Source organism: Haemaphysalis longicornis, unplaced genomic scaffold (assembly GCF_048455015.1).
Source record: "Haemaphysalis longicornis isolate Haplotype H1 unplaced genomic scaffold, Haemaphysalis longicornis Haplotype H1 scaffold_4, whole genome shotgun sequence".
Taxonomy (NCBI): Eukaryota; Metazoa; Arthropoda; class Arachnida; order Ixodida; family Ixodidae; genus Haemaphysalis; species Haemaphysalis longicornis.
The window spans coordinates 87,983,579-87,998,939 of NW_027526361.1; the positions used below are offsets into that span (position 1 = coordinate 87,983,579).

At 44.2% G+C, this 15,361-nt stretch overlaps 1 protein-coding gene across 1 annotated transcript in view; it reads right to left on the minus strand.

Annotated features, from left to right (window-relative positions):
• LOC144178989 (uncharacterized) overlaps positions 1 to 15,361 on the minus strand; it is an 89,360-nt gene that overhangs the window by 35,899 nt on the left and 38,100 nt on the right. The window contains exons 9-13 of the mRNA XM_077707148.1: positions 12,428 to 12,553; positions 9,049 to 9,137; positions 7,454 to 7,506; positions 5,760 to 5,902; positions 2,601 to 2,771 (exon numbers count right to left, since the gene is read on the minus strand). Coding sequence (XP_077563274.1) covers positions 2,601 to 2,771; positions 5,760 to 5,902; positions 7,454 to 7,506; positions 9,049 to 9,137; positions 12,428 to 12,553 — 582 coding nt within the window. The remainder of the gene's footprint in view (positions 1 to 2,600; positions 2,772 to 5,759; positions 5,903 to 7,453; positions 7,507 to 9,048; positions 9,138 to 12,427; positions 12,554 to 15,361) is intronic.

Genomic DNA, 15,361 nt, shown 5'->3' on the forward strand with positions numbered 1-15,361 from the left:
TCAAGAAGGAAACGGGTTAGAGAACGTCGCTTCGATTACACGTTGCCGGGGGAACTTGAATAACATGCAGAAGTGTTGATTTTCTAGGTTTTACGAAGTTTCTTAGAAATTTTTCTGATGTGCCTCGCACAATAGCTTTGCGACAGCTGGTTGTGTTGATAGCGTGGGTGAACTCACGTTGGGGTGATGATTCCTCTATGTATTTTTGACTAAGTCTACCCAATTGATGCTGAAATTCAACCGTCGCAACTAGTGCAGTACAGAGGCTCGCCTTGAGTATGTACTTTTCAAGCAATAATTAGGCTTGTTCGTAAAGACTTGAAAAGTAACGGCCGCTAATTATCTTGCAATGCTAACATGGTCACTTGTTAAAACGTTAACGTTATCAACAATCTTAACATGATTACTTAGCGCAGAGGACAACGTCAGCGGCAAGGTCACAAGAGCGGCGCTGATTTTAATCAATTTGCGTTAATGAAACTATAACAAGTTTAGTTCGAGACGCAAATAGAGTTTGCGTGATACAAGATTTCACCCCGCTAAGGCATTGCCGACAGATAGTTTCGTGCTGTTAGGGGAAAATACCGGTTCATAAAAGTTATGAAAAATACCAAGTTATGAAAGTCAATCACGTTTACGATTTTCGTCTTCTCCAACTACGGAAAGCTGAAATATAAAACGATGTTTCTTCTGTCTGATAGCACTACCTTTCACGCGAACTTAATTTCCCACAACAGACGACACCCGAACACTGGCACATAAAATATGATCGCACGAATTGCGGGCTCGAGACTTTATCGTACGCCTTGCCTTTAGCGCTGGACAAATATGATTTCTACGATTTTTCATTCGCTCTACGTCCTACAGTACGCTTCGGAATATGTTTTACAATATAGCATGAGTGCTCCGATTTTGAGGTAATTGGTTTAAAGAAATATTTTAGTGTGCTTGCGCTCTGTTTTTTTACTTTGTTGTTGATGGGTTGCATTTTGTTGGCTTGCATTTGTATATGTATATTTTTACCTGCCTCATCCCTGCCGATCGTGTCGTGTGGGGTCGGATCTTTGTCAAGCCGCGAACGCGGCGGCTTTTTTCCCCGCCTCCTCAGCCATTGTACTCGGCACAAATCAACAACTCCAACTTCAAATCACACAGCCTCTCATTTCGCCTGCCTCATTGCTTCCAGGGTAGGCCTCTCACTGTGTCAAGCGCTCATGACAAATTCTTCAAATTTCGGCAGCGACATATAGTTATACGTAGGGGTTTCACACGACACCTTCAAATGCTTAAATGCTTTGTGCACGTTTTAATTATACACACCCATCAGCCACTCGAACCTTGGACTCGTACTTGTTGCTGAACATCAGGGGACCATGTAAGCAACCCCCCTGACCGTGCTACAATGCCCTTTTATGTTTTATGCAATAAGTGCTTCACTGTTTGGCGTGAACATCAAAAAATCGCAGAACAGTAATAACGCGTCCGGAGAAATGCACACAAGTTACATTTAATGTGGGCACTATCTTCTACGAGCAGTGTGAAGCGTACCAGTGAGAGCAACGGAGCATCCTAACGCGCATCTTGCCCGCTGGCAGACATAACCCGTATCATACCTGCCAGCATGCCGTTTCCTTTCCTGATATCGTTTAGACCAGGGGCCGGCAACCTGAGGCCCCCGTGCACCGGATGCACTCCGCGGAGACGAATTATAGGGTCCCCGGCAGATCACAACCCCCCTCCCCTTGTTACTTTCCTGTCTGAAGGCTGACATGGCAATTTTAACCTCGAATGGGATTAGACAAGAACAAAGCCTGGTCGATTCCAGTTGGCATTGCCCCCCCCCAACCCATCTTCACAATTCGACAGATAACGTTTTCATTTCGTTTCTGTGCACCAGTATAATAAAGACCCCCCCCCCCCCTTCTCACCCGCGATTCGCAGTCCGGCCCTGGACGTGTCGGCTTCACGAGATTCAGCCCTCGGACTCGATACGTTGCCCACGCCTCCTTTGGACCAAACACATAAAAACCCACTATGCGCTTGTATTTCTGCAGTGCTTTTAAATCTTTTCTAGTGGGTACCAACTCACAAAAACGAACACTTTGCTGAGCTAAAATTTCTCTCCGCAGCCACTCTCCCGATACACCGAAGAGAAGCATTGTTAGCGCATTGAATTGGAAGGAGCTGCAAGGCGTACGAGCGCCTCACAGGATAAAGTTATCTTTTGTCTGTTGTGCAAGCGTACATTTCGTCTAGCAATTAGCCAGCTATAATAATGCTCTGTAAAATGTCTTCAATTCAGGTTTCAGTGTTTTTAAATGGCGTACCTGAAAGTATACAAAGTAGTACAGATATTTTAAGGTTCACCACACTTTTTACTGTACTTTGCAATTCCTACTGCTATTTTGCTCTAACACTGTCCCATCTACTAGCATATCTAGCACGCGCTATAGCATATCTAGCACTAGCACGTGCTATCTCAATGGGTTCTCTTTTTTTTTAATCTCTTCCCTCAGTAGCCGAATTTGTCAGTTTTCATTAATGAAGTCAGTTTTAGCCTCAGCGTAATATAGTGATTCTTTGCAAGAAAGTTTACTTACGTTCGCAGACAGAACGCCGCAACCGGCCCAGTGTTTCCTGACCAACTTCTTTGTACCCAGCTTTGCATTTAAACCAGAAGAGATTTCCCTCCTTCACGCATTCATTCTGACCACCGTATGCCATCTCCTGTTCTTTCAGCAGCTCGTCGCATAGATTTTCTTCCTCAATCTCTGCAAAACAAAGCATTTGAAAATTAAGCTAGAATGGCACTAGTCATTTTATGTTCTTTTTCAACTTGGGAAATTGGCAATCGACGAGCTTACAATATTCCTACAGTTCACTGTAAATCTCACGCTTGTTAAATAGCCAGTAGATCAGTCGTCACCCATAACGTCAATCCGAATCCGGTCTCTCCTCTAGGTAATTCGCTTTTTGTGCCATCCGTATGCTTTTCGGAGTTAATACCTTTTTAAGAAATACTGCTATTATGCGGCTCGTTCAAAGGAAGTCGGTTTTAATCCCACTCGAGGTTTTATTTAACTATGGCGTTGGGTGTAAAGAAGGGGTGCACCCATGGCCTTCTTAAGAGGTTTTAGGGCTGTGCCATCCAACCAACCCCTCTCCGAACATAAAAAAAGTTACCATACCCTCACTCGGGTTTACCTCAAGTAACGAAAACTTAAAGTACCGACAAAAAACGAGCGTTCCGACTAGGCACTATAATTCTACTTTGTTGAGTGAACCGAGCTTCGACGCAAGGACGGAATAAATATCTCCACATTCTTTGATCTTGTGTTGCTTTTTACAGCCCCTGTTTACAAAATGAGGCTGCTATTTGGGACCGGGTACATTTGGTGGTGTCGGAACATTCCCGCGCTATTTGTTCAGTCATGCTTGCGACATCCGCTGTGTTATCCAGTGAATCCAAGTCACGTCGTCTGGAAGTGTCAGATGTTATAATTATTTTTTATTGAAGTTCGGAATTTGTCTAAGCAAGTTTCTTAGTTCTCCCCTTGCCCATTTACACCGTTTCAGTAAATGCACGTGCGCACACAAAATTAGTCTTCACCCTACGTAACTTGGATTAAATAGGTAGTCTGTTCCCTAAATGACACATTGATTCATTCTGTATCTGGGTGCCTATAAGTCCACAAAATGCCATGATTACTGTTGTGCCAGAGCGCCCAGCCAGAATTCGCTGCATGGGGCGACGCGCCGACAGCGGGGCCGATTCGCAGCGTGACCAAACTTCTCGCGGCTGACAGGCCCAAACTTGCATCGTCGCAGGGTTGCCTCTCGTTTTCCCGTCCTGGTGGCTCGGCCAGATTAATGCATCGGGCGAGCGGCCGGCGGCACACGCGCAGCGACATGCCTAGAGTGTGTGCCGCTGTGTCGCCCTCCCTTTCCTTGTCAAGGCGGCTCGGCTGATGCAACTGCTTCGCCTCCATTCGTCGGATTTCAAAATTCGGTCAGCGAACGTCCTGACTGGAGGGATTCAAACTTCTCGGGGCTGTAACGGATTTCCGGGGGTATAAAACTCGTCCGGAAGCACAGCGAGGGTGGCACTTTTTGGAGGCGCCGAGTTGAGACGTGCTGTCGCCTCTGTGCGAGCCATGCAACACTTTTGTTACTTTTGTACATACTGTACGTATATAAATGTTGCTTCAACTTTTCGTCGGCTTGAGAACTTTACCGCACTGCTCTGCGCCACGTCGATAGCGGACGGATCACAACAACGTCGCTACATCGGTGACTGCGCTCGGATGGCCAGTCGCAACAGTGGTGACTCAGGTGAGAGGGCCCGTTCCCAACAGTGGTGACAGCGTCGGCATGGCTGATTGACAACATTACGTTAGTAGCCTGTACTTCGTCACCAGTTACAACCTTTGAAGGAATACATACGCATACATGTAGCAGGCAAAGAACACATTAGCACAAGAGCCTTGGAGCCTTTCTCTCTACTGCTAGCACTAATAACCAAATATCGACACCAAAAATTACTTTAACTCGCGCCCGCAACCACAACTTTCCCATTGTGAAATTTTTCAAATCTCCCTAGCTATACCGATTGCTTCGTCAGTATATACATTTCTCTGGCTTGCATGTTTAATGCAACAGCATGAACTGCTTCGTTATGCGAAAATTGGGCGCTGGAGCGACCCAGTGAGGATTTCAAAATGGCCGATGGTGAAATGATAATAGAAACAAAAAGTTCAGTGAATATAAAACAGGGGTTCGAACCCAGGATTTACGTAACGCGAGTTCAGCAAGAATCCCTTATCCGAGTCTGTTTTTTGGCTCCAGATAACAAAGTGGACCTAGGAATGCATTACGGCCCGAAAGCTACACGACTGACTTGGAAAGGCTGTAGTACAGAAGTAGCAATGCACATATACGCTAATAACGTATACGTGGGGCTGGATAGGGCACACAAAAAACAAGAGGAATACTAAGAGGACTCAAGCGGAAAATGATCATCACTATGACATTGAGAGCACCCAATGGTCTTAGTGCATGCAGCAGGACTACTTCTAGCATGAAATTCAAAAACTCAAACCACATTTTTGAGAATGGCGTATAGGTGAGGTTAACAAGGGGGACTGGGCAAGCTGCTCACTTAAGGTAATATAGAGGAGAAGGACACACAGCAGGGGAACAAAGAATCATGGTGAATGTATGGGGAGTACACAACAGCCCGACTGGATACGTTTCTGCCGTCCGTGCTGCCTACTGCGATGGACTCTGAAGCGTCTCCCTCCACGGCAGTTGTAAAACGTGGTCACCCATGAAGGTATGGCTAAGATCAAGATAAAGTGAGTACAAAAATACGGCACGGTGAGCACAGGCTGGCACTCGTTGAAGATAAAAGACCACCAGCCGACATCATGGCAACAGTTATGATGCGAAGAATACCGGCCAGGCATACCGTTGTCATAACGAAGGCATTGTGGGAACAAAGATGAGAAAACCATGACAGACCAGCCATTATAGATAGGAGCGGATATCTTTAAATGATATGAAACGCCTTCGCACTCCCACACGTAATCACTCCTAAGTGCCTCTCAGAATTTTACGAAGCAATACATTTTAAAATATAATTGTTTAGCTCTTGTACCACTTTCCCGTGTAATGTATTGAAAATAAGAGTAAAATGCGTCAATCATACTCCACAAGAGATATCACTTAATTCATCCCTTAGGCACAGTTCTAACACATACCTGTTGCTGAACCTTTGATTATAGGCAGCTTTGGGTAAAACATGCAAATGTTTTTTTCCACGGGGTGTTCGCATGTTTGAAGCTTTTTGAGCAGAGGCAATTCCAATGGGTCGTTTGTTATTAGTCTAACCTTGATGATGGTCCTGCAAGTTAATCAAATTGGTGTATCAACATTGAGCACACGTCAAATAAATGTTCGACAAACACTCAGCCCTAAATTTTAAGCAATCAGAAGGAGAAAGTTTTTTCAGTATAAACTACACGTGTTTGATGAGTGCCGTAAATGAAATTTGAACCCGTCCTTTCTGAAACGACTGCATTTTTCTGCCTAGATTGTTCGTGTTTAGGGCTACACCATTTGGTACACCGAGCTTAAATTTTTAGATGTCTACAGAAACGCGAAACTGTCAAGTGCAGGGCTAATAGAGCGTCCATTTGGGACATATTCCCTGTTGTACAATCAAAACTGTAGCAAAAAACGATCAGAGAAGCCTACATTCCGATAATATTTAAATGAGGAACCACTTAAAATCTATTTCATGTAATATCGTAAGTGTGAGGGCCAATTTATGGATTGTTGGGTTGTGCTTGTAACAGAGGACTTTGTTGTGTGCGAAAAAGGCCGTTTTTGTAGAACTTCTTTCCACCAGTCCAATACGATCGCATAAAATTCATCTGACATAGTTTTTCCACACAGCAGGCAGTCAATAAAGATTATTTTTAGGCTGTCGCAAAACGCACTGGCAGTTTACCTTGGTGTTGATTTCTTTCGAGAGTTTAGCGTGACGTTGTTCATTGCTTTTACTGCTGCTTTCATTCGGAGTTTATTAATCCATGTTACATCTACAGTCGCGAATCGAAAAGAAAACTTCTCCGAATTGAGGGTTCGCATCCCAGGCCTTGGATAGAAACGTCTTTCCGCGTGTCATATTGGTCCACAGTCAACCAAGGTGGCTTAAATTGCACACCCCTTTTTTTGTAGTCGATAATTGCTACATTTTAGTAGACTCTCTCAGCTGAGATAACTACGTCGGTTCATTGGTCCTTTATAAAATTAAAAATTTATGCCTTTTTTTCCTAAAGCCCGGATGGTGAACGCGGCTAGTCTTCCAGCGTATGCTTCATGTTTAGTTGACGTGCGGATAAATTAAAAAAATTCCTCGAAAATAAGACCCCGTGAACTTTATTTCGATCGACCTTAATCTCCCCTTGCCGTCCACTCCCTTCAAAGCAAGTTAAATTACGGCACACCAACCGTGCCTTTCCACATCAGTTACAAGTACTGACATGGTCACTTGAAATGCCTGTCTGACAACAATATGGCCGTGTCACAGACAAAAATAGCGCGTCACACATAACGCCTTGAGCCAGTTACACTATACAGCCTTATGCGCAAGCCATGATATTAGTGAAACATAACGATCGTATGAAGGAGATTTCCTATGTGCGCGGAGCATTTTTATACCGCTATATAAGGGCAGCAGAACCTTCACCGAATTATCATACGAATTTCTTGAAAATGTTAGAGTATTTTCTGCAGATTTTGTTAAATCGCATAAACCAAATACACAACACACGGAAAGGAGCTCAAAATTAGGCCATCGCTGAATCCTGTAGTAAGTGGTCAGAGGTCGCGTACGGCGTATTTGCATCTTTCACGCTATATTCTGGTTCACGTAAAGACTCATACTTACCTACATTTTATTATTTCCACAGCGTAAATGCGATCACCAAGAGCTGTCCTCATCTAGAAGATCAAGCAGAACTTCAGGCTGTTACCACAAGCAAAAACAGTGCGATCAAATGTATTTCGCGTTATTGCTTACAGGAAGTATGAATAATAAATTGTTCGCGTTATTCGGTGAGTACACACCGAGGGCGTCGGCAGGATGTTGTCTTGAGGGGGGCCAACTGGTAGCATCGCGGAAGAGAGCCAGAGGGCGGAAGGAGAGAGTAAGTGCTCGTGTGGCTTGTGGCGAGGAAGTGTTTGGGGGGAGAGGTTATGCCCCTTTCCCCCCCGCTTCCGACGCCAATGCTAGACGCCCTTTTATACTGTGGATTTGAGTATGAGATGGGTCATTTTGTTATTTTTGCAGATGCTATGGTACCTACCGCCCATTTCAATATTGTTTCTTCTATTGGGCCCAATCTGTTCATGTGCCCGTGTCATGACGTAAAGCTATGCACGCAGTACCATCTCAAAATAACTCCTTAAAACATAAAACATCTATCAAAAAATGGCCAGCAAGTTATTAGAAAAACAGGGGTTTTGCCGGCCATAATGATGAAATATTGCGTCGAAATAACAAAAAAAAAATTGGTATTCTTGCGATGACCGGCCGAAGAGTCTAGGCCGTTTGGTGCTGAGCACAAGGAGGCGTGCGTGGTCCGGGCTGTGGCGGCCGTTTCTCCGATGAAGGCGAAAAATAAAAATGGCTCTGTGTAGAGATTACGGCGCGCGTTCAAGATATGGAGGGGGCCTAAATTAAGAACCCTCCATCACGGCGCGCCTTAACGCTAAGGTGTTGCTTCGACGTGTAACCCGCCTCCCCCCAACAATAACAACAAAAAGTTATCCTTTCTACGAGAAAAATATCAGGGTCCCTTATGTCAAACAAGAAAAATGGCGGTGCACTTTGCATTTTAGCGGTGCCATTAAGTTTATCACTGACACCTCCAGCACTGTTATAAGTAGAAGGTGCACGACTCTTAAAAATCTGTATCGATTGAAGCATAGTGGAAACGGTTGGAAATTCAGTCATTTGCGTGCCTAGTTGTAAAGATACGAGTATTAAAGTTCGAAATGGCATTCGGGCTATGTACTTGCTTTGTATAAAGTATGCTAAAATACCTTTGCGCCTACTTTTATTGCTCAGGGTGTAAACTCTGTAAGGGCTTTCCATTCAAGTATACCCAAGCTGTCTTCAGAGCCTTATACCCCTGAAGAGGGACAGCTGCAATGGTTCTACGCACTGTTTATTCACGAAGCGGACCCTAATACGTAATGTTTTGTCACGAAGCGAAGTAACGCGTAATTATTGTTCAATTAAATTCTTAAGCCAAAAGGCCTGCCGGTGTCTGTAGGATTTAAGTTGAGATACGTCTACTTGTATCTTCCGGCCATAATGACTATGTGCAGCGAAGCCCGAATGGCATTTTCCATAACGTGTCGTTGACATACTTCACAGGGGCGAATCGAGGGCAACTTAATGAAATATTCGTTGCTTTATGGAGGTGTTCGCACTGACAACAAAACAGGAGTGCACCGGAAAAGAGGCTCAGTACTTACAGCCGCTTTTACACCATCGTGGTAAGTGTTGCAGTCTTCGGCATCAAGGGTTATATTTGGCATGAAAGATATTGTGTAGTAGTTCTGGCCTGAAAAACGATATAACATCGGGTATAGTGCAAGCGTTAGGCAAGGAGGCTGCCGCGCATGTTTTTTTTTTTAAGCGTCAGCCTTCTTTTCCGAGCATTACAAGTCGAACAGGATCAGTATTTCTTACTGCTCACAAAGCCGGAATTGAGGAAGTGAAGACATTTAATCATTGTAGTAGCGTATATCAGTGTAACTGTAAGGCAAAACAGAAAGAAAACAAAAATACAGTAAACGTAATGATAAGCCGACCAATTTGGCTCTTAATCTGGCAATCTGGTTATTAAGAATCATCATTCGTGGGAAATTGGATAAAAAAAATAAAGAACAAACCGCGGCTGTAAAGTGCAGCCGGCGTTTTCCCGTGTGTTAGTCCTTATGATTCATTAAAACGTATCGTTGAGCCTGGGCTGAAGCATCGGAATTGCGTAAACAAGCTTCTTCCCGTTCCTGCTCGGCGTCGCTGAGTGTTAGCTGCCTTCTCCTCGGTACTACGTAAGACGCCTGGCGTATACCCATTTTGAGACAACGTGCGGCTAGTGCTTGCCAATGCCACGTGGACGCCAAGACCATACCATCGCAGCCCATTCGCGCAGTTAACACTACACCTGTGCTCCAAGCGGTAGCTCGCTGCACGCCACACCACGCTCCGCTGCAAGATAGACTATCTATCGCTCTCCAGCTGGTTTTTTCCGGCAGCCTACTCATTCCGGCAGACTGGTCACTTCGCGCACGGCTGTGGTGGAGGAGTTTTCTGGGTACACAGGACGGCAGATTTTTTTCCCCCTAGCCCTATAAAGCTTAGCTTTAAAAGTGTAAATAAAACAAAAAAAAACCCAATCAGGTGCAGCTATCCGGCTCATCGAAGTTCTTTCCACATCGATTACTCTGGAGTTTTTCAATATAATGTAAAGGGCTCTCGTGGCAAAGGCGATCCTGAGCACTCAAAATGTTGAGCGGGAAAGCTGGGGATTCCGGGGTTTTTATGCAGTTTATTAAACGAGAAATAAATAAATATAAAATTTAAACAAAAAGGGAACTAACGAAATCGCAGATTCCTACGCAACGAAACTTCGCTTGAACGAACTTCAACGGACCTCACGGCCCATTATTCTTCGCGTGTTGATGAAACGGTGTTCTGAACAAAAAATATGCTACAAGAAGCACGGGTTGTACTCGTTGAAGGGATCAATATAACCTGGGAGATACAGCATGGGGCCATTTCATATGTTCGCAGAAATGAAATGAGCACTGCGCTGAATCTTGTTAAACTGAATGGCGTTTCCATTGGGTTCAATAGCGGTTCAGTGAGAGATTTAGAAAACCTCGCACCACTCAAGACTTTGTTTAAGTGACGTTCGTTGAAGCAGTATTTTACTGTACCATTCAGCGCGCTTACGTGGTTACGCTAATAACATTAAATAAAGACAAATTATGAATGAACTCGCTAAATCACTTGAAGCAGTGGAAAAAAACTTAAAGAAGTGCTGTCGGAGTTGACGTGTTCTTTTCATTACCACAAGAAAACAAAAGGTTAGTGACACAGAAAAGCGGCATAAGAATGCTTGCTCATTAGTCGGCAATCGGCCAAATTTCGATCGCTTCTACTGACGAAATATGATTGATGTCGACATTCCGGGGACACTGTCTGTGCGAACGCACGTAATTTGTTCGCTAGGAAGTTTCCCTCGAGACTGCAACCATCTAGTTTTATTCTCCAAGGGTAGTTAGTTCTAAAAAAATTAGAACAATAAATTAGTTGAAACCTTAACAGGTTGTTATAGAACTTAGTATTTAAAACAACACAGCGCCAGCGTGTTTGTCGTCCTGTTGCTCTTTTACTTGTCACGCGCTGTTGAATTCAAAACTGTTGAAGCTTTCATGTTAAAGGAGTACTGACACGAAATTTTCGTGTTACGTTTTTTTCGCTGCTCTGCGTGCCTGCCGGCCCACTAATCATAGAATAACAGATTAGACGGTCGAGCGCAGCGTAAACATTCATTTACGGCGTCGTTTATTCGTGTCAGTTTCGGTTTCGGCAAAACGAACGCCGAGCGGCCGCTATGACAGGAGGTATATCGTGACGTCACCATTCTTGCCATATGGCTGCCGCTCTGGAAGCGCGCGCCCAGGCCGGCCGAGGTCTTCACCGTCCCCACAGGCCCGGGCAGCATGACGTCAGTCCCAAAACCATGACGTGTACACTCGGGCGAGCAGCGTTCGCCAACCACAGCCAGCGCGTCGGCTTCATCACGGGAGCCCCGACGTCGGCAGTTTGGGGCATGTAGCAGATGATGTCATGTCGGTCCGCTCTGGGCTTTCTCGTGCGGGCGAAGATTAAAATGGATTTTAAATACTTTTCGCTGATCGGTTGCTGTTGAAAGTTGCCGGTAGATATCTCGTGATAAAAAGGAAGAGTGTTAGATTGTTATCTCAGCTTTGAAATTTCGTGTCAGTACTCCTTTGAGAGTTTGTTACGGTATTATATCAACAGTTTCCTGCCATCGTGCTAATTTTGAAATAAAACTGGCCATTGGAAATACATCACATGGTGTAGATCGCAGTTTTTACAGTCGGTAGCTAATGTGATTACCGTAGAAGAGAAGCCAGCTGTCTACACAATTGTTACCGTACGTGTCTCTGCCATTAAGATCTATGAAACAAACCTACAAAGCAAACAAACAAGCCTTCTCTACAACAAACAATGCAAGCACTGAAATTATCTGGTTTTGTTAATTGCCTATTGGGGTGGTACCCAGTGCTTTAGTAAATCCTTTTTGTTTGCTCATTGATTGAACCATCAGATTACTGTTACCTGATGTTGCGCTTATTTCTTTGATGGTAATAAACTGCGATGCCAGTGGACAAAGGAGGTGTTAGACCAATATGCAAAACTACTTGAGCTGAAGATACTTATGACCAGCATCCAAAACATGCAAAACAATGTAGCCAATTTGACGATTGTAGCGTGTAGTGTAGAGTATAGAGTTGGCGCGTTAAACAATACAATGAATCAAATCAATTGATGATTCATAGAAAAAATCTGTTACACACATTGTTCCTATACCAATGCTGGTACTCTTTATTATTTGTTTTGAAATTTTCCCAACGCGAACTGCTTCATAAGGACGTTTATTCCTTTTGCCTAGAAATATTAAGCAGAAAAAGAAGCTACGCATAAGTGTACCACGCAAGCATTTTCTTATTTCGAAAGGTACGGTGAAGTCCAAATCCTCACGCAGATGACATGCTGGGAGGAACGTCTAGGAAACTCATACGTATATTTACTCACGCAACTCGCAGCCTCCTCCCAGAGCACCCTCCAGCTTGTGATTCAATGGGCACCGGCACTCCTGTCTGCCGTGGTATACGTGGCAGTTCAAAAACTTCTCGTGACAGTCATTCACAGTGCATTTTCCTGAGTGTGTAGCAGAAGTTGGGACACTCTGTAAGGGCTTAATTGCACGCAATAAGTTGCAAGTATTGGCGCAGCAACAAGTGCTTACTACTTCCATGCGAAAATGCTACTAGCACACCCCCCTTTCAGAAATGTTATCTAAAAGGTGCATTGGAAACTTCCTCTTGGACGTGGTGTCGATGTCGACAGTGCCTATTCAACACCCTCGAAATACTTTCCGGGCTTATACCTAAATATGGCATTGCATTTAACAACGTTAGGGACCATTTCTTCACGAAGCACGGTGCCTCGACATTAGCACAGGAGCTCGTTTTCAGGGGGAAAAAACAACTTCTGGTCTCTCGCGGAACACCAGCACAACTTCCTAAATCACATAGATTCTTCGTTGTCAAGGAGGCTACCGGAGCGAGTTCCACGCTGGCTAGAGACTTTCTTCCATCGACTTCGTCTTAACGCAGCTCTCACAAATACTTAGCGGTACCGCTTTAACCTAACCTCGAACCCTTATTGTGACAACTGTGGTCTATCGGAAACAGTGGAGCATAGCTTACTAGAGCGCCCTGCATACAGTCAAGCAAGAAACGACCTCGCACAGAAGATAGAGTTCCCCAATTACAGTTTTCGAACTTCAGTCTTCAGACTTCACTCTCAGCGGAAAGTGCTAGCCACATTACTTGATCACCTCCACGATATCGGTGTCGCTGAAAAGGTATAGGACTAAGTATCCTCACACTATGCAACCATCTAGACTTTTCACGTGGCACACTCTCGGTCTCAAACAACAAAACTACCTCCCCTTTCCTCCCTTTGTCACTTCTTTCATTTCCTTCTTTCTTTTCCCTCTTCCATCTTACTTCCTATTTTGACTCTATTCCCTCCGCTCCATCCCCGCTGAGTAGCCTGTAGGCGGCAAGATGCCGGTAGAGGTCTCTGCTTTACTCTAATAAAGAGCTTTCCCTCTCTTAGACACACAGATATTACAGCTCACTCCTATGAGACACGTCGATGCCCCATACAAAAACAAGAACATTTGCATTAAAAGGGTAATATACCTGTTATTGTTTCAACAAAATAACGGCTAGTATGCATACGTTACAATTTTTAATCTGACGTGAACGGTCACGCTACACGTTACGTGTTACACAGAACTCCACAAACGATGTCCCTCTTCACATTCAAAAAAAAGAAAAAAAATCAAGTCACCCGGGATTGTTTTTACAATAGCGCGCATGAAAAAAGGCCGAGGCTATGCGGCGAAGATGTGGCCAGAAATATAGGACAAAAGGCAACGCCATTTGGTTGCGCCTTCGCAAAAAAGTCCATTAAAACCGTAGTTCAGCCCGTGCTATATCATTGCGTGCCTGAGAGGCAAAATAGCGGAATAGTCATGCTAACGCAATACTGCCACATGAATTCCAGGAATCGCTTGTGAATTTTTTACGCGTCTTTGGTGAAAGTGACAACAACGTTCAAAAATTTATGTCCCGTGAGTTTTCCGGGGACACTGTTTCCCCTTGAGAACTCTACCCTGCTAGGTTTCTTGATAGCAGTGATTACACGATTTTTCTTCAAGGAATGCTACTCCAGAAGCTGCGTTACTGAATCCGCCTTCTTAATTGATGCTTCACAACAGAATGCAACTGGCAGCCGCCAGACATTTTTGTCCAGACCTTTTTTTGCCCTCGTTTGACCCCTTTAGGTTATATCAATGAAAAGTATAAGTCTTCTGTATGTGAACTGATCTTCACCCCAGGTTTGCTTATTGTAACAGGCCAATACTCCAAAACGGTTGCATGTTCATTGAATCAAATCGGGCACCCATCATTCTCGAATTTTTTTTTTGTATTTGCGTGGAATAGTAATGCATGCTTACTATTATGAAGATACGCAGTACAAAGCTTTCCGCTGGCGTGATGCTGTTCAGAGTTACAGCCGGACGCTTATCGCACTAGCCGCCTGAGCTCCCTCACCACGCGCACCACTAGCAATAGACATTTTTTATAATAAACCAGGCTAAAACACGAAGCCGTTTCCTCCAGAACAAACCACGGTTTTTACAAAAAGTGCTATAAGTACCTTAATACCGCTCCTTACGGGCTTGCACATGCTGATGTATGATCTACACTTGATGCGTTTTTGTCGAAATGAGCCAAATCCACAATCCGAAACTAAGTCAAATAAAACTGCAATGACAAGAAAAACTCGGCGATTTTCCCCTAGAAAAGAGGTTGCAACAAAATAGGTGAGATAATACTCAAAAAACGTGTACGCAGATCGTACTTCGTATTGGAAATGAGCCAGGTCCTACTGCAGCACGGATCAAAAATGAGCCAAATCCATTTCCCCAGTGTGAGTTTGCTTTTGACGTGGTTGGTCGGACTGTTTTGTGGCTTTTCGGTAGTTCTTTTGTTTTTCGGAGCTGGCTTATCACCGGTTGGGGCCGCAATTAGGAGATCTGCGAAAGGTCTGTCCCTGCATTGTCAACGACAAAGTGAACAGAAGATGAAGCGGGGAAATGAAACTGAGAGACGGGAAACATTTGTTTCATCCCGTCTCCCCTGCCACTATGAAAAAAATCTGTTTTTTTAGTTTTTTTTTGTTTTGCTGTCATATTTACCATTTTATTACTTAACTTATTAGCCACCGCTTACGAGCCCTAAAAAATTCCCCACCTTCTGTGGGAGCGAGCCACTTGAGTAAGGCGAAAAAGAAGAAGACATGACAAGCCCCTTCGTGAATGGTTTTGGAAATTTATGGCAAGGCAATGAAGAGTTTTCTTCCCCGTCCCAAAGAATGTGATCGTGGGGT